General features: G+C 48.2%; 1 protein-coding gene across 2 annotated transcripts in view; it reads right to left on the bottom strand.

Moving 5' to 3' along the window:
- DPYSL2 (dihydropyrimidinase like 2) overlaps nt 1–21,520 on the bottom strand; it is a 126,693-nt gene that overhangs the window by 67,222 nt on the left and 37,951 nt on the right. The window contains exon 1 of one of the 2 annotated variants that reach the window (XM_008535477.2): nt 406–1,211. The exons of the other annotated variant lie outside the window; for it this stretch is intronic. Coding sequence (XP_008533699.1) covers nt 406–444 — 39 coding nt within the window. The 5' untranslated portion in view covers nt 445–1,211. Of the gene's footprint in view, nt 1–405; nt 1,212–21,520 lie in introns of those variants that run through there. 2 annotated transcript variants of the gene reach the window in all.

The raw sequence follows: 21,520 nt of genomic DNA, 5'->3' as shown, positions 1-21,520 counted from the left end.
TGGGAGAATCCATTTCCCATCTCCCCATCCAGCTCCTGGAGTCCAGCCTCGCAGCATGCAGCCCGGAGAACAATATACGAGCTTCAACCATGCATATTCAATCTGGCATCCATTTGCTTACACCCCGCAGGCCAGCACTGCAGCATCTCGCTCTGACAATAAACGGATACAGGGGATCTGGCGCGCTACCTAATACGACCTTAACGCACTCAGGCTCCTATTTTAGTGCCTTACAAATTCTATATTATTGCATCTCCCACCACCACGATTGCCTTCTTTAGCAACAGGGGGAAAAAAAAAAAAGTTGGGCCCCTCTTCTTCCCCCTCCTTTTAAAAAATTCCGTAGATGTTCTGTGCCACAAAAGGTTCCTGGCCGACCGCAGATTTCCCAAATACCAAACTCACCGTGATGCGTGGGATATTTTTCTTCCCCTGATAAGACATCTCTCTCCTAGGAAAAAATTAATTTCAAGAGGGCAGCTCTAGAGCAAAAATTGCCAGTAAAGAGACTTGATATTTTTTGCAGGATTGAAAAAGGTGCAACCGCTTAGCTGGTCTTGCTGATTGCAAATTCCAGGAACGTAAGGGATAAATGCAATCCTCCGTCTCTCTTTCTTCCTCTCCTCCAACACAGCCCCAGCTAGGGCGGAAAAAAAGAAAGAGAGAACAGGAGGGAAGGGGGTGGAAATAAACTACAGCAATAAAAGCCTCGGTTCAAGTCGGCCACCGCGGCGCATGCGCCGCCAGCCACTCCCTTTCCTCTCAGGCAAAAGCCATCCGCTTCGAGAGAGACGAGTCCTGATTGGCCACAGGCCCGGGCTATGCAAATGAGCGCAGGAGGGGAGGGGACCAGCGCGAGAGCGCGAAATGCTGCAGTGTGCGGCGGAGGGCGGCGGTCCGAGCGTGCGCCCGAGCGGGGAGCGCGCCTTTCGCGCCCTTTCTTTGGGTCGGGGCGTCAGGCACTGGGCCTGGCAGCAGCCCCAAATGCAGCCTCAGCAGTGCAGGGACAATGGAAGGGCGAGCATTACGGACAGGGGGAGCCCAGCCCGGAGACGGGGGGCTTCAGCGCGACCCGGGCGGCACGCACCCGCTCGCGCGCGCCCCGATGGATGCCCGCCCGCGCGCCAATCCGCGGAGGCCGCCGCTGCAGCCCGCGTGGGGTGACTGCACCGAGCCAATGGCTTGGCTGGCGGCGAGCGCGCGACTGCACCGCCGGCCGGCGCCGCGCCGCCCGGGAGGGGCGCCCGAGCCCTCCCCCGCCGCCCTCGCCCTCGCTGTCGCCCTTCGCGAAGTCTCGCTCGGCCTCCGCCCAGGAGTCGACGGAGACTCCAAATGGCAGCGAGCGGAGGGATGGGGAGAAGGAGGGGGGCTCGCCGCGACCCCGGAGAGGGCGGCTGGGCTCCCCGGGGGCGGGGAGGGCGGCGCCCGAGGCGAGGCCGCGAGGAGGAAGTCGAGCGTGCGGGCGGGCGCCAGGCTGCCGGGGCGGCTGCTGCAGACTGCAGACTGCGGCCGCCACCACGCGAGGAGGGAAGCTGTAGTCTGCTGCTGGGGATGAGAGACCGGCCCCGAGACGTCCTTTTGTGCCTTCGGGCCACAGGGAACTAGGGGGCGGGGGGAGCAGCTGCAGCCTGTTGAGGGAAAAATGGCCCAACCTCGGGCCCAGTTCGCCCCTGTAACAGCCACGCCCCCCGGACCCATTTGGAGCCTTGGGGAGGTGCGGAGGCAGTTCGCTGGTGCCTGCAGATGTGAACAGGCAAAGCTATTAGGATTAGAGCGCCCAAGGAGCCGAAGGACTTAGGGCTCTGTAGACGGCCCCCCACCACATAATGAGGCAGAAAGCGAGGAGATGAACTGAACAAGCAGGAGGAATGAAAGAAAGGAGAGCTCATATACCAAAAGAAGGGGAAACTGAGTCATGGAGCAAGCCTCCCAGAATCAGTTAAAAACAGAGGGGAGTCTTGACTCACCAGTCAGATAAACTAGTCACACTTAAGATGGCCTTCAAGGCCTCTCTTCCTGGTGCTAACAATGGAACAGGCCTGGGACCCCTTGGCTTTCCCGCTCCAAGACATGCTCTGATGCTCTTGCTTCACAATCCCTGTGGAAGAAGGCGGGTCCGGAGCAAGCTCTCAGGGGTCAACTCTGGAAAGTGGCCCAGGTGGGTAGGATGCCTGAAACATCTGGGCTGTCCCACAGCTTCGGGCCTCTCTGTTTGACATCAAACAATAGAATCCTTACATAATCTAAGCCATGGGACGGCCATGAAAAAAGAATCTATTATTTATTTATTTTTAGCATGCTTTTTGGTGAGGAGATTGGTCCTGAGCTGACATCTATTGCCAATCTTCCTCCTTTTTTTTTTTCCTCCCCAAAGCCCCAGTCATAGTTGTATACCCTGGTTGCAGGTCATTCTAGTTCTTCTGTGTGGGACACTGCCACAGCATGGCTTGATGAGTGGAGTGTAGGAACACATGCAGGATCTGAACTGGCAAACCCAGGCCACCAAAGTCAAGTGTGGGAACTTAACCACTTGGCCCAGGCTGGCCCCCAGAAAGAATCTATTTAATTGGCTCACACCTGCTCAATAAAGATTAGCTAGATAAATACAAAATAATCCTGGGGATACTGTGGGCCCATGTTCCAGCGTCTCTGCATCTGGTCCTCCTGGCCACTTTGGATGGTTATCTGTCCAGAAGGTATAAAATGCACCCTTCACTGCGCTCCCGTGAATTCTGAAGTCCCAAAAAGAGGCTGTGGGGCAGTAGCAAGCTTCCTGGCTGGTTAATTAATTCAAGTTCCGGTTAGCCATGCATCTTGAAACTAAAATGGAAGCACTTCCTCCTCCAGCTAAGTGATGTGCTAAGAGCCAAGAGAGCGGATGGCAGCAAGGATTGGCGTCAGCCTGTAAGGGGTGAAGTCACAAGTCTGAGGAAGCCTAAGGCGGGCCCTCCTTCCAGTGAAAGCCAACTGCAGGTTCCAACTGGGACCAGGGGAGGGGCAGCAGGGGGATGCGGGTCCTATCAGACCACAAGAAAAGTACCATTTGGCAAGCAAGTAAATAATGAGATTCAAATTAACTTAAAATGACTTCTAATTATATTATTTATATTGTTGGTATATTTTCCTGCTCCTGAATTGTTTGATCTTAATGGATTTCACTATATCTTGTTATTTACCAATTTGCCCTTGAATGTTTTGCTTTGTAATAAAAGCCTCCAAGAGCTCGTGTCTTGGTCTTACTTGTATCAGTCTTATTTCCACAGCCACTCACATGAGGTTCTTAGTCCGTGATAATTGACATTTCTACTCATAAATATCCAAAGATGTAAGGTTTCAATGGATTTGTCCTTTCTGACTGCAGCCTATGAGTATCTGGCACATAGAAGATATCAATAGTTTTAATTGACCCAGGAAAAGAACTGTCTGCACTCTGCATTTCTTGCTGCGCTTCCAGCTCGATGCAGTGGAGAAAAGTAAAGGGGATTTTCCATCCACTCTGCTCTGACAGACTGGTTAGTAGACACTGTTTTTTTACACTCTTTAGACAAGCACTCAATGAAAATTTCCTGTAAAGTTACAAATCATTATCCCAGAACCAAATATTTGAACCTCTTCTCACCATGGTTTTTCTAAATTTTCACAAAATTAAATGTCAAACATGAAAAAGCATTGTAAGATGGCCTGTTCCACACTCACGACCCCTTCCCAAAGCCCCTGACTCCCCATACTGCTCCCCCAGTTCCTGGGAAAAGCAAAATGTGGTGGCTAGATGAGACACTTGTTTAATGAAACGCTTCTTTCCAGAGCATTCCAGGTGGTCTGGGTTCTGGAGAACCCGCCTAAACAGATCTGTGAGCGCGCGGGGTGAGCTCTACCCAGGTGCTGTATCGGACTCTGATCCCCACTTCCTCTGCAGCTTCACCTCCCATCGCTGGGCAGCCACGCCCCCATCCCCATGCTTAGGGGCTGTGTGCAGAGATGCACCAACACACACACTTGCCCCTCAAGGCAGTGTGCCTTCTCAAACCTGTGCCCTGCCTTTTGATGTTCCCTCCACCTCCCTCCGTTTTCCCTCAACACTTGCTCCTAAAAGTGAGCTTAAATGTCACCTCCTCAGTGAAGTCTGCCCTGACCCCAGCCCCTAAAGCATTAAGCACAACCTCTTTTATTCACCTCTGCTGTCACACGCTTCCCACTTTACTGTAATTATCTGTCCATTCCTTCTACCTGAGCATGACTCCAAGAAGCTAATAGCTCCACATTCCTCTTTTTCCAGTGACCAGCACACTGTCTGGTGCATGGCGGGTGCCCTCACATTTGGTGCATAAATAAATGTTGTAATTGCTAATACAAGATAAGCAGGTTCTTCTTCCACGTCACCACTGTGGTTTTGCTGTCAACAAAATCCCCAACTCAGCCTTTCTCTTAGCACTGGCGCCTTACTGGGTCTTCCTTCTTGGCAGCCCAGCTCGTCTCCTCCAAGTCCCTGAAACTGCAAGAGAATCTTGTTATAAAGCAGCTTATTATTCCTTGTGTGGGTGTAGCTGCCTGAATTTTAAGCTATGCCTTCCATAAACAAAACTGCCACGTCCCACCGAGCCTGAGAGCACCCAACGCAAAATGAAATCCAGAATCATACAAGGCATCTCTGATTTTTTCTCAGCACCAATTTCTCCAGTTCTTTTCCCCACCCTCCCATTATTCCATGTCCATCCTATTTTATACCATTCATCATATCTTGCCACCTACACTAAACTATCCTCACCTAAACACAACTAGTTGAGCACGATTTTCCTTCCATTCGGAGTTTGAGCTCACAGAGACTAGGGACTCTTTCGAAAGTCTTGCTCATTTCCTAACCTTTGATAGGGCCCCAGCGGCGGGGGCTCAAGAGGATGGGATGCATGGGTGGATGTATGAGTATGACACCCAATCAGGATTTTTAAGATGTTCGCATCACACCCGCTGCCGGGCACTGGGGGTGGGGAGATGAAGCGCTGTCACTCGGGTGCTCGGTGCCTGGGCTGCTTTCAGTTCCTCTGCACCCTGCACAGGACATGTCCTGCCCCGGACCAGGCCTGTACTGCTCTTGGTTTCATCTTCCCACTTTGGGAAGCTGGAGTAAGCATTTCTGCTTCTGTGGCCCCCCGGGCTTCTGTGAAAGTATTACGTTCAGGATGTCACCGAGTAGGGAAACTCCAAAACATAAATTGCTGCCGGGAAGAATGCAGCCTGGGTGTGGCAAAGAACTGAGAACCCCGAGCCCCTGCATTGCTGCAGTATTGATGCCAAGGGCTGTGGCCTCAGATGCAGGCTGCAGAGAAGATTAAAATTAATGCGGTGGTAAAGAGAAGGTACCAGACTTCTTCTTTGCCAAGAACTGAGGGCATTGACGAGGACACTTGAGCTGGAAGTGATGCCTTCTTCTCTACAGATGGAATCAGGCCATAACTCTCGCTTTCTTTGTGCTTGTAACCCTGAAGGGGCAAGCCACAGAGGGACAGCCAAGGGCAAATGAGCCGAGCTGCCCACGGCCTTCCCCAGTGGCTGCATCCTTTACCATGGGGACGGAGCAGGGACCGAGGAGGGTTGGCAGTGGCTGGTCCTCTGGGTCAGATGCTGCTTTTGCCAGAACTAGAAAGACTACTGATCAACTCAGTTGACTCAGAGACTGTGAAAGCCTGCTGGAGAAATCCTCACTACACGAAGACACGGGGTCCAGTGTCCAAATCCTGTCAGACCTCAAGGCACAGAGGAAAGTGTGCACTTCACAGAGTCTAGGAGACTTTGGCTTTCCCCTCTTATCTGCAATTAGCACACAGTCCTCCCAAAGACCCCTGCATTACCTACCTTCACAGCTTCCTCTGACTGCAGGTTTTCCCTGGGGTCTTTCTGTCAGAGCTGGCGACAGACAGCATCTTGCTCTGGCCGTCGTGTCTCAGGCCTGCCCTCTGGTGGCAAATGAGGAGACTGCGTTCTGGTCCCTTGGGTCCTTTGTCTGACCTGGTGCCTCAGGACTAGGACAGAACCCTGGAGATGCTTGTCCCCGTGTTCCTGGGTCTGAATCACCTGGAGTGATTTTGCCTCTGCGTCAGAATCGTCTGGGACCCCAGCTCAGACCTTCTGATTAGACTCTCCAGAGATAAGGCCCAGGAACGTTTTTTAACCAGCCTACCTCTGACCGCTAGACCACCTCCACCCTCCTTTGCGGAAGAGGAAGCTCAGGGAACATGAACTAAAATGCAGGTCTCACTCCCCACCCAGGACTTTTCCCATCACCAAAGTACACCGACCGCACTGCTCTTCACCCAGGGAGAACAACTTCTGAAAGAGGGTTAAGTAGTATTATCACCATCCTCGCAATTGTCTGCCTTCTGGTGAAAGATTATGCACAGTAGGAAGGAACTAACACTGACAGCACCTGCTGTAGTCTGCTATAGCACCAGGTGCTTGAAAGACATCTTATTTATTCCTCCCCCAAAATCTTACTAGGCAAGTCTTCATATCCTTACTTTATAGACAGGTGAGTACAGCTCAAAGAAACCTTTTGTTCACGCCCAGGTTCACACGAGAGTGAGAGCAGGATTCGAATCCAGGCCTGTGTGATGACCCCGAGCCCAAGAGGCTAGTGCTTTAAGTGATAAAGTACATGTTTAGCAGAAACCAGGACCCACCTTGTGAGGAAGCGGGGGTAGGTGTCTAGTGTCTCTCTCTTCACCTCGTTTACAGTCCCTGGCTGTGGCTTAAGGCTCCGAGAACTTCCATTATCCCCTCGGGACCTGTGGGCATTCCTTAGACGCTTCCCCTTGTCCCAGAATTAGTTTGCCATCTCTCTTTCCTCGTCACTCAACAGGACTCAGTTTCCCTCAGTGGCCCAGCTCTCTTCTATTGGAAACATGACAGATTAACACCAACATTTAAATGAGCAGTGAACCCTAATGTGCTAAAAGGAGAAGGCCCTGATGGGCAGAATTTCAGACAAGGCAGGCTATTTGGATAGATGAAATGCAAACCGCTTTCCTTCCCAGCCTCATCCTGGGCTACCCGCCCCCAGCCCCCCGACTCCGCAGCGCCCTGGTTTCCTTCCATTTCCTCCCAGGGGCCGGCTGCTGCTGCTGTTCCCTCTTCTCCCAGGTGTTGCCGGGCTGGCTTCTTCTCACCCTTCAGTACCCTCTCAGGGAGACTCCCCCGACCACCCGATCTGAAGTCAGCCCACATATCCACTACGACTCCCTGTCTCAGCACCGTCTCCTCAACAGCAAGCATCACGACTTGGAAATCTCTTTCTGTATTTGTTTACTTGGGTATTTTTAGTCTCTGCCTCTCAACTGCCAACTCCCTAAGCCACCTTGTCCTCCACCGCACCTAGCAAGGACCTCACAATACTCCATAAACACCAGTTGAATGAGCAAAGCAATGGCAGAAGCTTTCTAACAACCCTGTGCAGGTGTCTTCCTGGCCCTGCCCCACTGAGCCAGCCCCACAGCCTAGGTGACCGAGGCCTCCCCTTCTATCTCTGCCTCCCTGATGTAAACCCCAGGTTTTTGAAATGCCAGATGGTGAGAATTCGCCTCCTAGAATTGAGTCATGTGGCCTGGGCTCCAATCATCCATGGCAGAGGACGCGGATTCCTCTCCCACTGGGAGCCAAAGCTCCACTCCGCTTGCAGGTCCAGTTGTGGTACCTGCGGTGGGTTCCTCTTTCCAAGCCCATGCTTCAGTCTGGGCCTCGCCTGCACTCAGCAAATGCAGCAGACCCTGAGGAAACTGGGCCTCCTTGGTTCAGAAGCTGTGTCAGCTCCAAAAAGAACCGAGAAAAAGTGTGAACTGTCTGCCCAGAGAGTGTAAATAATATTTCAGGAGTTTGTGTCACTTAAAAGAATCCAGCCGTGCTCAAATACTGAGAACTACTCACTTATTCAAAACACCCCGTGCCTCTTGCCCGTTCGTCCCAACAGGTTCCCTGAAGACCTCTTTGGAGCAATTTATTAGCCTTGTCTGTGAATTCCTGGAAGTAGCCCATTTGGGTATTGTAAAGATTCAAAGAAAACGCTGAATTTTCCTGTAATCAGATTGGTCTTCCTTGCCTCTTCCTCACTGCCCTCTCCCCTGCCCACCCCCCTTGTTTTCAAGTTAGCCAGAGTATCATTCACCGTGTGCCAGCCCGAGAAGACCAAAGGGCAATCGGGAGGGGAGCTCCCAAGCTCCCCAACACGGCCTCCTCCATGTGCTACACCATGTGGTACACAGCGAGGCTGGGGGGTGATGGCAGGGGCACACCCCATGCTCCACTGGCTCCAGAGAATATGTGCTCCTCTGCTCCAGGCCTGGGGGCTGTGTGTCCCCAAAGTGTCACCCATCCAAAGACTGAGCATCCACCAGCTTCTGAGCACATCCAGCCTCCCTGAAGATACAGGATGGGACCTCTCGGAGACAGAGCAGATAAGGAAATCACTGAAAGGATCAACAGCCAACTGGAGTTGTGCTATGAGCAAACTGTCCATCGCGTATGTGGGCCTTTAAACTACCTCTACATGGACGGGCAACATTGACTCAGTGTAGGCACACAATCAAACCAGGGGAGGAAATCGGAGTGCCTGCGCTCGTCCACACGGCTCAGGAGCTCCCTTCTGTTCCTCAGGAATGGAGAGATAAAGGCAAATTAGTTTACTAATTAAAGTGGCCCCTTAAGGTGATTGAGCTGAGAGAGGAAGAAAGTAACCCCCGAGGTTTGAGAGACTAAGGGAGATGGTACCCTTCCTCTCTCTTCCTCTCTCCTCTCCATCCAAGGCCACCACTCTCTTTGGAGGTGTCCCCTTCTGTCCCATGTTTAATTAACTGGGACCCTGCTTCTGGGTCTTATTCTCTCCTGAAGTCAGAGTACTTTTCCAAAAGTACAAATCTTACCATGTTACTGTTCTGCTTATAATGCTTTAATGCCTCCTCAACATCTCTGGGATAAAGTCCAAAATCCTTAGCATGGGATCCAGGCTTTTTGAATGATCCAGCATCTGCCTACTTCTTTTGGCTTCCTTAGCGCTCTCTGCAGCCCTGTTTCACACCTTGCACTCCAGCTACATCAAACTCGTCACTCTCCCTGAAGGTGTCAGGCTATTTGTAGCTCTGTGTCTGTGCTCACACCTCTACTGCTCCCAGCACACCCATCCCCTCTCTGACCCCTACACTGCCACCTCCTCTGTGCAGCCACTCCTGAGCCCCCAGGTAGAGCTGACCACCCCTCTGTTATGCACACTGGGCTCTGTACAGACTTATAGCAGAGCACCTGAAACAGGCACCTGCATTATTTCTTTATACGTTGTCTTCTTCTCCTAGGCAATAAGCTTCTTGAGGGCAGAGACTATACTATCTTTCTTCACCACTCACCATGGGGGCTTGCATACAATAGGCACATGACAAGTTCTGAAGGAATGGATGGATGGGTGGATGGATGAATGATGGATGGATGGGTGGATGGGTGGGTGAAGGATGGATAGATGAATAAACGAATAATCTCCTTGAACAAAAGTCCCAGTTATAAAATTCAATTACATCGGGACTTGAGTCTAAAATGATCTTCCAAGGCCCACAGTTCACAGCCAGGCTCTGTCTTAGGCCCCATCCATTTAGTTTAAGTTCCCAGGGGGACCAGTGGGCACTCGTGACAACCATTCTCTCCTCCAGAGGAACCTGTGGAACTGTAACTAAGGCCTGGGCTCCTCTAACTTGCTACCAGCACCACCTTGTAGTCATAGATGGATTAGGCCCTCTCTGGGAGACACAGTCCATGTTGTAGAAACTTCTAGAATCTGCAGACATGTCTCCAGACACTTCTCCTTAATGAGATAGGATTGGAGAGCTTGAACAAAGGACATCTTAACAGCACTGGCATCCTCCGGTGTGACAAATATCCTTCTTGGTTGGTTTGGCTGAAGTCCAGTAGGCAAAGGCAGGGCGATAAAGTTCACCTTGTGAACTGTCCTTTCAATCCAATATTGAGACAAATGCTCCTTTTCCCACCCCTCCCACTTTTTTTCCTCTTTTTTTCTTTTTGGCTATATCAAGTCATTTGGCCATTTGCCTACAGAATGCCAGGAGTAGTCATAATCTGATGGATGATCAAGGTTATCACCAGACTGTGGGGGTCTGAACTCTGAACTCATGACCCCTGGGGAGCCAGCAGTTTAAGCCCTTTCCTTTCAGCCCTCTTTGGGATCAAGGCCAGAGCTGGGAGATACAGTGTGAGCCTTATACAGACCCTTTCCTGAGTCCCCCGCTGCTGAGGAGGCAAGGTCTGGGCATTCACATGACAACCTCCAAATCTGAAAGGTGGAGAAGAGCGGCGGGGAAGACTGTGTCAAGGCCATCGTAATTTCTACTAGCAAAGAGGCAGCAAAACTTTGTAAGGCTGCAACATAATAATAAAAACACAGCATGCAGTATCAGGACATATGGCCATCCCAGCTTACGCCACCCTCTCGCCTGTGGTTTTCCATAGCCAGTTGGCCAAAATGCAGCTTACTTGCATCACTATTTCACCCTACCTAGGTTAATACTCAACAGCTGTTCCTACTGAGACAACCCAGGGTTTCCCCCACTTGCCTGTGATGGTTAATGTGGTCCTCAGGATGTCAGCCATGGTCCAACCCCTCCTCTGCATCACCACAGACCTTCCTAGCACCGTAGGGCAGTGACTTAGCCTCTCTGTGGGTTCAGACCTTCAATAATTCCAACAGCAACTGCCTGATTCTGACCAAATGCCTGATTCTCCCCTCCCTGACCGTGGCAGGGGCCTCCTGACAGCTTCCTCCAGGCCTGTTTAACCTGCAACCCTCACGCAGCTCTCCTGTGGCAATTGTGTCTGCCCACGCCAGTCTGTGTCCAACCAGGCAAAACATCACTGAGAGAGACGGTGCCATTTGAAACGTTACTGGCTGTGGCTCTCAATCAAAGCATGAGGAATATAGTGGCCCCAGATGACTTCAGTCTGCACCCCAGCCTGATGGAGTCCAGGAACTGAAATCTGATATGCATGGGAGGACCTCCTGAGGAATGGCGGACCTCCCACAGAATGGAGGACCTCCCACGGAATAGCAGGCCTCCCACAGAATGGCCGCCTGCCTGCCAGCTAGTGCTTCTCAGAGGGAGCTACTCTGGGATCCCCGTCCCAGGGCTCCACTTAACTGATGGACCGCTGGCCTTTGCACCTGAGAGATACACCCCAAACTGCCACCACTGTCACCCATTTTGCCTGAAAAGTGACTAAAGAAAGCTGAACCGTTTGATGGACTGCACCCGGCCAACTAAAGCACCAGTCCCAATCTTGTCATGAGAGTCAACTTCCTTCCATTTCCATCTTGGCATAGAAGGAAGACCCAGGACAGATCACAGCCCCTTCCCAGTGGAGGGACCAAGAGTTCTGCCTCAAGGATATTAAGATATAACTCCTTCTCCTCACACAGGGGGTGTATCTGGTACACTCATAGAATAGTGGATAGAGACAGGGTGGAGTGGAGCGATTCTCCATCCGTCTGACACTGTCACGTCCCCATAACCCACCAAAGTTACAGCCCTGAGAAGTGTCTCACACTTGAGTGCGGGACAATATGGAATTCTATGTGAATCATTCCTCTGACCCATCCCGGCTATGTGACACCTAATAAATCAATGCAGATAAAACATAACTATACATCTACGTCTAAGAAAGGGAACCACGTGTGACGTGACATTGCCTTTCATGGCCCTCCCATCCAGGGAGCTGTGTTTTGCAAAAGAACTTTCTGCGATGAGGGAAAGTTTCTATATCTGCTCTGTCCAACACAGTAGCCACTGGCCTCCCCCACCCCCTGCCACCGCCACCCTGTTCCTGTGGACCACTAGAAACATGGTTAGTGCGCCTGAGGGACTCAATTTTTTATTTTATTTCATTTAAATTAATTTCAGCTTAATAGCCCTTGTGGTTACGGCTGTTCTGCATCAGACAGCACAGGTCCAGCGGCCAGGACTTACATTCGCCTCACTGATGCAGAATACACAAATCACAAACTGGTGGCCCACAGGCAAGATCAGCCCAGAGACACATTTTGTTTGACTACACAGCGATTTTAATAGATTTTGAATTTGTAGCCAACATTTAAAAATTAAGACACTTCACATGAAAAAGCCACACTTCCACCTTCTTCTGGAAAATCAGAAGCTCTAGGCAACTCTAAGGTCTGTTCCCAGGTGGCGCCAGGTAGCTGGACTGAGGTAGCAGCTGCCCCTGGAGAAGGGGCCTGGGTTCTCCTTGCTCTAGTCTCCACACTCGCTGCCCTGAGGCTGAGTTTCGCTACTGTCTGTCATTTACCTGGACCCACTTCATGCATGACTGTTGCACATCTACCTACCTGGCTCCAGGTAGCCTTGACGTAGGTCTGTTCTAGGCAACCACAGCCCTCACCCAACTTTGTGAACAAAGTTTTCACTCTGCCTGTGATTTTGAAGGGCCTTAACTATATAGAAGAAGAAAAATAACTTTTATGAAACAGCTGCTATTCACTAAGAATTGTCACGTGCATTATCCATTTCACACTGTGGAATCAGTGGTATTGTTCCCAATTTACAGATGAAGAGACCAAGGCTGAAAGAAGTTAAATAATTAAGTTAACTGGGCCAAGATCAAATTAGAAAGTTGTTTGCAGCATTCAAATCCAGACAAATTTGACTCATAAGCCCTTTATTTGTCTGTCCTGCAATGTTATTTCCAGACCTTTACATTCCCATCACCTTGCAAAAGCCCCACCCCAGCACACCCTGTGCACTGTCATCTCTCAGCTTCCAGGACACTTCTCCACATTTATTCAGGATATAAGCAAATGGACCGGCCTTTGCCTCTGTGGCACTGCAACGTGGCAGAGCTGTTCAGGAAACCATGTTCTCCTCTTCTTCTAGGACACACAAATGGACTGCATTTCCCAGCCTCCTTAGCAACTAGATGTGACAGAGTTCTAGCCAACTGAACTCAAGAGGAACCTATGGTTGTCTCTCCAATGCCTATGAGACACAGAGAACTCTCTCCAAGCTCTCTAAGCTCTTCTCTCCTTCTAGTTGGGTGGGAGGATGGTGCCCCCACCTTGGGAGCTATGTGCTGAAAATGGGAGAGCCATCAGCAGGCTGAGTCTGCACTCATCTGCATGGAGCAGAGACCCTGTGCCCATCTCTGTGCCTGCTGATCAGGAACACACACCTTGAACCATTATACGATACAGAAATAAACTCCTCTTGTGCTTGAGCCATTATAAATATTGGGGTCTATTTGTTACAGCAGCAACATTCTTTCTACTTTAATTCCTATCATAATCCTGTTTGGATTTAAAATTTGTGTGAAATACACAGACACACACACACACACGCACACACACACATCTCACTTCCTTTACCTTCTTGACCACGGTAACCTTGGCCTGCCCTTGTCTTCAGCCATTCCCTCTCAGGGCTTCATGAGCCCCCATCCCCACAACACATCCTCAAGCCTAGAGAATCACCTTCTCCACTCCCAGCTGCATTCCATGGTCCATCACCTGAGCAATTCTCAGCAGCAGCATCTTTCCATTTCTGGAGCAACAAAAATGTCACTATTCCTTCACCAATGCTGTAGAGAGAAGCCAGAGAAAACTCGCACTGCCTTACAGAATGAGACAGATTATCCCAGAAGAGCATCTCACTTCCACTTGTCCTTGACTTGGTCACCCCCTCATGCCTTTCAGCAGCTGTCATGACCTTTACCATCTTCGCAGACCACGCTCAATCCTGGAACTCACAGTCTGGCTGGCAAGGCAGGTGCTGAACAAAGAATTACATGTGGAATGAATCTTCCTAGGAGAAAATCACACTCACCCATCTTTCCTCCTTCCATAGGGTCTCATCAGAAGTGATCAGCCTGTTCAAGGGTTATTCCTGAATCCATGCTGTGTCCCACCACCTCCCTCCTGGCTCTCCACCTCATCCCCTCCACTGCTCACTCCCTCCAGCCAGGAAACACCCTCCAGCCTTTCCCATCCCCTTGGCCCTGCATTCCTCACCACCTACTGCCCTGGCATCGCTCTTCCCTCACAGCCAAGCATCGTGGTCTCCACTTCCACAACTTCAACTCCCATTTGCTTCTCAGCCACTACACTCTGGCTTCTTCCCTGACTCCACTGAAAGAACTCTAGCAAAGAGTCCCCTCCATGGTGGCCCTAAGGAACACCTTGCAGTCTTCTAGTTAATTGACCTTCCTGTGATACTTAACATTAATGCCTCTACCTTTTTTCCTCTAAATTCCCCTCTTTTTTTTTTTTAAAGATTGGCACCTGAGCTAACATCTGTTGTCAATTTTTTTTTAAATTCTTCTTCTCCCCCAAAGCCCCGCAGTACATAGTTGTATATTCTAGTTGTGGGTCCTTCTAGTTGTGGCATGTGGGATGCCTCCGCAGCATGCGTTGACGAGCAGTGCCATGTCCATGCCCAGGATCTGAACTGGCAAAACCCTGGGCCACTGAAGCAGAGCGTGTGAACTTAACCACTCGGTCACGGGGCTGCCCGCCCCCCTTAGCTTCTTTGACACCTTTCTTCAGGCTCTCCTCATTCCTTAATGGCCCTTCTTCCTAAGCATTCATTGTGGATTCCTCCAACTCTATCCTAAATATTGACAATCCTTGACGGTATCTCCAGAGCCTCTTTTTCTGCCATAGTTTCAACAACCACTTAAATGTTTCTAACTTCCAAATCTTCATTTCTGACCCTTCCCAATCTTTGTCCATTCACTCAACAAGGATATATTAAGTGCCTTTTATGTGCCAAGGGATAGGATAATGAAAAAACTTACAACACCCCAGCCCCTACGGAAGTTATACTCTATAAATAGGTAAAGAACAAAAACACAAGGTAACTACAGATTGTGGTAAGTGCTATCAAGGAAACAGTCAGAGGATAGAGTAAGATGGAGAGGCACTTCAGATACAGTGGTCTAGGAGGGCCTTCCTGGGGAGCTGACATTTAAGTGGGGATTTAGTCCCAAGAGCAAACATCAGACCTTTGCCTCTGGAGGCAAAATTCTGGACTTAGCTGCAGGCAGCAGAGGTCAAGACAGCATCCTGAAGGAGAAGTGAGAACGAGGTATCTGGGAACTAAGTTCAGGACTGTCTCTGCAAGGAGAGATCAGGGCTTCCTCGCAGCAGCAAAGTTGCAGACTCAATCCATGGATCGAAAGTGAAGACTTAGTCCATCTCTGGACTAAGATGAGAGTCAACTGTGCAAATATCTGAGCGAACAGAGTTCATGTCAGAAAGAACAAAAAACTGGAAAAGCTCTGAGGTTATGATTAATTGGTGTGTTTTTAGAACAGAAAGGAGTCTGATGTAACTGGAGAACTGGGAGCAGAGAGAGAGTGACAGAGATGAGTGTGGCAGCTTAAAGACATTGCCACAATTCTTCAGCATCCTCCTATTGACAGGTGGGGTCTATGTGCACTCCCCTTGAATCCCGGTGGGCTTGCGAGTACTTTGACCAATTGAGTCTGTGAGAAGACGTGATATTTGTCTTCCAAGTACAGGTCACAAAAGGCCATGTTCTGAGTTCTGAACCACAATGTAAGAAACCAATAACCCTGAGGTCACCATGATGTAAAGAAGCCCCAGCCATGGAAAGGCCAATGTAGGAAGACCAGTGGACAGTCCCAGCTGAGCCCAGCCTTCCTGCCATCTCTGCCAAGGTGCCAAGCATGTGAATGAAGAAGGCTCCAGATGATTCCACCCCTTGTTGTTCAAGTCATCCCAAGTCATTCAGGTTACCCCAGCTGAGTCCTCAGGCATCCTGGAGCAGAGACAATACATCCCTGCTCCACTGCGTCCAATTCCTGATCACTAAATCTATGAGCATAATTAAACTATTGTTGATTTCTGCCACTACGTTTTGGGGTGGTTTGTTACACAGCAATATCTACCGTGTACAACTGAAGTTAAAGCAGTAGGCAAGGACCACATGTAGAAGACTTTCTGGGGCCAGCCCGGTGGCATGGTGGTTAATTTTGCGTGCTCCGCTTTGGGCGCCCTGGGTTCATGGGTTCAGATCCTGGGCGCGGACCTAGCACCACTTGTCAAGCCACATTGTGGCGGCATCTCACATAAAATGAAGGAAGACTGGCACAGATGTTAGCTCAATGACAATCTGCCTCAAGCAAAAAGAAGAAGACGGGCAACAGATGTTAGCTCAGGGTCAACCTTCCTCACAAGAAAAAACAAGAAGACTTTCTAGGCCATGGGAACAAATTTGGATTTTATGATATGTTTAAAACAAAACATTTAAGGGTTTTATTCAGGGAGAGACAAAATCTGATTCATACTTTCTTTATATCATTCTGGCCACAGCATGGTGAAAGGATTGCTGGGAGGCAAGCTGGTAAGAAGGTAAGCTAACCATGGCTAAGACTAGGGTGGGGGCAGGTAGGATTGAGTGAAACGGACAGATATGTCATTTATTTGGAGGTAACACTAACAGTTGCCATTTTTTCAGTAATTACTGTGCCAGGCATTGCTCTAAGTACTTTACATGTGTTAACTCCGGTTAATCCTCATAATACTCACATTTAATCCTCACAGAAACCTGATGAGGTAGAGAGAGGTTAAGGAACTTTCCCCAGGACATAAAACCGGTAGCCAGGAATGAAGCATCTGCAGTCTCGTCAGAGTCCGTGTCCCTTCTCTCACCCACTTTTGTTGCTACTGTCAACAGAAATCACCAACAGATTGGACGTGGGTAAGTGCAAGAAAGATACCTAGTGTGAATCCTGGTTTTGACACCTGAATCTAGGCAGATGGTGGTGCCACTGACTGACAGAAGGAAGACCAGGAGAGGAGCAGGAAGACGTGGGGTGAGAATATCAGGCTGGTCAAGACTTCCACTAGCAGGAAGGAAGATTTCCATTTGAGATGCCTTGAAGACATCCAGGTGGAAATATAAAGATCTCAGGTGAGAAGTCACAGCAAAGGATATTAATGCAGGAGCCACCAGCTCACGGATGGTAACTGCTGTAGACTGAATGTTTGTCTTCCCAGAATTCGTGTATTGAAACCTAATCCTCAAGGTGAAGGTAGTAGGAGGTGGGGCCTTTGGGAGATGATTAGGTCATGAGGGTGGAGCCCCCACAAATGGCATTAGTGCCCTTATAAAAGAGACCCCAGAGAGCTCCCTCGCCCCTCCCACCATGTGAGGACACAGGGAGAAGACAGCCCTCTGTGGACCAGGAAGAGGCCCTCACCAGACAGCAAATCTGCCAGTGCCTTGATCTTGGACTTCTCAGCCTCCAGAACTGTGAGGAATAAAAGTCTGTTGTTGGGGCCGCCCTGTGGCCGAGTGGTTAAGTTCACGCTCTCTGCTGCAGCGGCCCAGGGTTCTGCCCGTTAGAATCCTGGGCGCGGACATGGCACCACTCATTGGGCCACGCTGAGGAGGCACCCCACATGCCACAACTAGAAGGACCCACAACTAAAGATACACAACTATGTACCAGGGGGCTTTGGGAGAAAAAGGAAAAATAAAATCTTTAAAAAATAAATGTCTGTTGTTTATAAGCCTCCTAGTCTAGCAGCCTGAATAGACTAAGACAGCAATTAAAGCCAGAGGACACTATGAGACCACCTGGAAAGGTGAGGATGGTGGAGAGAAGAGGGCCCAGTTCTAATATTTCTAATTCTATTTTAAAAAAAAGATCTGCCTGTGAGAACTGAAAAGGAGTGGCCAGAGAGAGGCAGGCAGGAGGGTGTGGTGTAATGGGCACCAAGAGAGGAAAGTGTTTCAAGACAGTGGGAATGGCCCACTAAGGCTGCCAAGGCTGACAGAACATCCCCACCCAGACAGCCCATGGCCGTCACATCAGAAACACGCAGTGACAGACTCCTGGATGAACCTTTCCCTTCTCTTTGCCCACCTTGCTTCTCTGCAGGTTGCTGTGGGCGGCAGGTAGAGAGTGAGATAATAAATGCGACAGCAGTGGGATGATAGAAGCTGCCATTCATAACCATGCACAACTTCTCGCTCCCCTCCTCTGGGCGATTCTGGTTCAAATTCAAATTCCTCTTAGACCCAGAGGCCCCACAAACACTTATATAATTAATGATGTTTTCTTTCCTTTCTGGTGGGAAACAAATGGGATCAGTAAATTATAACTCCTGCCAATTACACTTATGTAGACCACACTGAGGTCCACATGCGCCTTTAACAAAAGGATAAACTATACACATCGCAGAAACAGAGCATGTAATGCTTGGAAATTCCGATAAGAATCCCCATAAGAAATCTCCTTCTACCAAAAATTATGGCTGCTCACTCTTTTAATGTTTCTACTAAAGAATAGAAATGAACCTGCCTCAAGTGACATTATCGGGCGTCACCAAGACACATTACTACTGCTCCAGGGAAGGGAGGCCCCCAAACCCCTTCCGCAAGAAGTTCTCACTGATTCTGGCCCCCAGAGCCTGATTGTGAGCTGCGAGCACACTCATTTATGTCCCTCTTCAAGATCAAGTAAGTGGATGTCCAGAACTTCTCAGACTTGCAGCCAGAAGTTCCTCTCACCAGCAGAGGGCTGCAATCGTTGTGAATAAAATCTAAATGTTATCTCAAATAGAGAATAAAGTGGACAAATCCTCTGACAAGGCTCTGTCTTTAAATGTCCTAAGACTTGTCTTACTGCTCATTTGTAAAGAATCCAGAAGAGGCCTGGCCTAGAGAATGGAAACATACGTAGTCTTGTGAAAGTTCTAAAACACACCTTAGGGTCAGTCAGGATTACCTGCCAAGACCATCAAGCATGTGGGGTCTGCTCCTGATGATAACTCCATCCAGTTTCAGCTGAGCCAACTCTGGGTTATTATCATCAACACAGCATCTCCCATAGACTAGCTGCAGCAGAGCTGGGATGTGAAGCCGGGGGAAGAGGAGAAAGGTCTCTGTGGGATGCTTCCACACGGCACAAGGAGATGAGCAGTGTGATTCCTGGACCGTCCTGGAAGACTACAATCCCAGGGCATCCTCCCTCCGTCTCTGACCCCCTGTTGGAACTTGCTCCATTTAACATGGGCTGGAGCATAAAACACCTTGAGGTGGGTGGAGGGGAATTTGGGAAGCATGACACCAAAGCTAGAAATCATGAAGAAAAATGTTCATAGTGCTAATTTAACTGTCTCGATATTGTACATAAAATTAAAAGACAGGTGACAAAGTACGAAATAAAGATTTGGAACCTATAACAGTAAAGAGTTAATATCCTTAATCGATTCTTTAAAAATTAATAAGAGAACGATGAGCATTATACTATATTTAAAGAAAAGAACCAAGGAAAGGACATGAATACACAATTCATAAAAGAAGAAATGAAGTGGAAAACAAATACAGGAAAATATCTTTACTATTATTCAAAAGAGGACAATTTTTAAAAAAATGAAAACCAGTTAAAACAATAGTAAAAAAACTTTACTATTATTCAAAAAAGGACAATTTTTTTATATGACAATTTTAAAATGTCTTATTTTAGCTATCAAATAAGTGGAGCCTGAAAAGATTAGGAATACCCCATTTTGACCAAAGCATGAGGAAATGGGCCCTCTCATTTCTTACACAGGAATGTAAATTCTTGCACAACCTTCGTGGAGGGAAATACAATTAAATATTTTAATGTACATTTCCCTTGATGCAGCAATGCCTTTTCCAGAAATTTATCCTAAAGAAATAATGCGCAAATATGCATGTTTATGGATGTTCTTCACAGAACTATTAGAAATAGTAAGAGAGTAGAAACAAGGGAGAATTATTTAAATTCATGATACATCCAACCACGCAACTATGAAATTTTTTTAATGTGTATAACACATTATTAAATGGAAAAAGTAAGCTACAAAACCCTTTATACAATATCCTTTTTTTAATTAATAGACTTTATTTTTTTAGAGTTGCTTTAGATTTACAGAAAACAATGGGCAGAAAGTACAGAGGACTCCCATATACCCACCTCCCCTTCCACAAACACAGTTTCCCTATTATTAACATATTAACGTCTTGCATTGGTGTGGTAGATTTGTAACAACTGATGAGCCAATATTGATACATTATTATTAACTAAAGTCCATAGTTCACATGAGAGTTCATTCTTGGTGTTGTACATTCTATGGGTTTTGACAAATGCACACTAACATGTCTCCACCACTATAGTATCCTACAGAATAGTTTCACTGCCCTAAAAATCCCCTGCGCTCCATCCGTTCATCATTCCCTCCCTCCTCCTGAAACCCTGGCAACCATTGATCTCTTTACTGTCTCTATAATTTTCTTCCTCAGAATGTCATAGCATTGGAATCATACAGCCTGTAGCCTTCTCAGATTGGCTTCTTTCATTTAGCAGTAAGCATTTAAGGTTCTTCCATGTCTTCATGGCTCAATAGCTCATTTCTTCTTAGCACTCAATAATAGTCCATTGTCTGCAGGTACCATAGTTTATTTATCCATTCACCTACTGAAGGACATCTTGGTAGCTTCCAGGTTTGGGCAATTATGAATAAAGTTGCTAAAAACATCTGTGTGCAGGTTTTTTTGTAGGTCTAAGACTTCAACTCATTTGGGTAAATACCAAGGAGTGCGATCACTGGATTGTATGGTAAGAATATGTTTAGCTTTTGTAAGAAACTGCCAAACTGTCTTCCAAAGTGGCTGTACCATCTTGCATTCGCACCAGCAACGAATAAGAGTTCTGTTGCTCCATATCCTCGTCAGCATTTGGTGTGGTCCGTGTTCTGGATTTTAGCCATTCTAATAGATGTGTAGTGTATCTCACGGTTTTAATTTGCATTTCCCTAATGACATACGATGTTGAACGTCTTTTTGTCTATCTTCTTTGTGAGGTGTGTGTCTCCTCAGCTCTTATGCCTATTTTTTTTTCCTGCTGGGAAAGATTCTCCCTGAGCTGACATCTGTTGCCAACCTTCCCCTCTCTTTTTTTTTTCTCCCCAAAGCCCCAGCACATAGTTGTATATTCTGGTAGTAAGTCCTTCTAGTTCTTCTGTATGAGTTGCTGCCACAGCATGGCTACTGACAGACGAGCAGTGTGGTTCCACACCTGGGGACTGAATCCAGGCTGCCAAAGCAGAGCGCACAGAACTTTAACCACTAGGCCATCAGGGCTTGCTCTTAATGCCTATTGTTTAATCAAGCTATTTGTTTTCTTATTGTTGAATTTTAAAAGCTCTTTGTGTATTTTAGATACCAATCCTTTATCAGATAAGTGTTTTGCAAAGATTTTCTTCCAGTCTATGGCTTATCTTTTCATTCTCTTCACAGTGTCTTTCAAAGAGCAGAAGTTTTTCATTTTAAGGAAGTCCAACTATCAATTCATGGATTGTGCTTTTGGTCTTGTATCTAAAAAGTCATCTCCAAATCAAAGGTCACTGAGAATTTCTTCCGTTATCTTCTAGGAGTTTTATAGTTTTGTATTTTACATCTAGGTCTATAATCAATTT

This window comes from Equus przewalskii, chromosome 2 (assembly GCF_037783145.1).
Source record: "Equus przewalskii isolate Varuska chromosome 2, EquPr2, whole genome shotgun sequence".
In the NCBI taxonomy this organism is placed as follows: Eukaryota; Metazoa; Chordata; class Mammalia; order Perissodactyla; family Equidae; genus Equus; species Equus przewalskii.
This window is presented reverse-complemented; position numbering and strand designations above follow the sequence as displayed.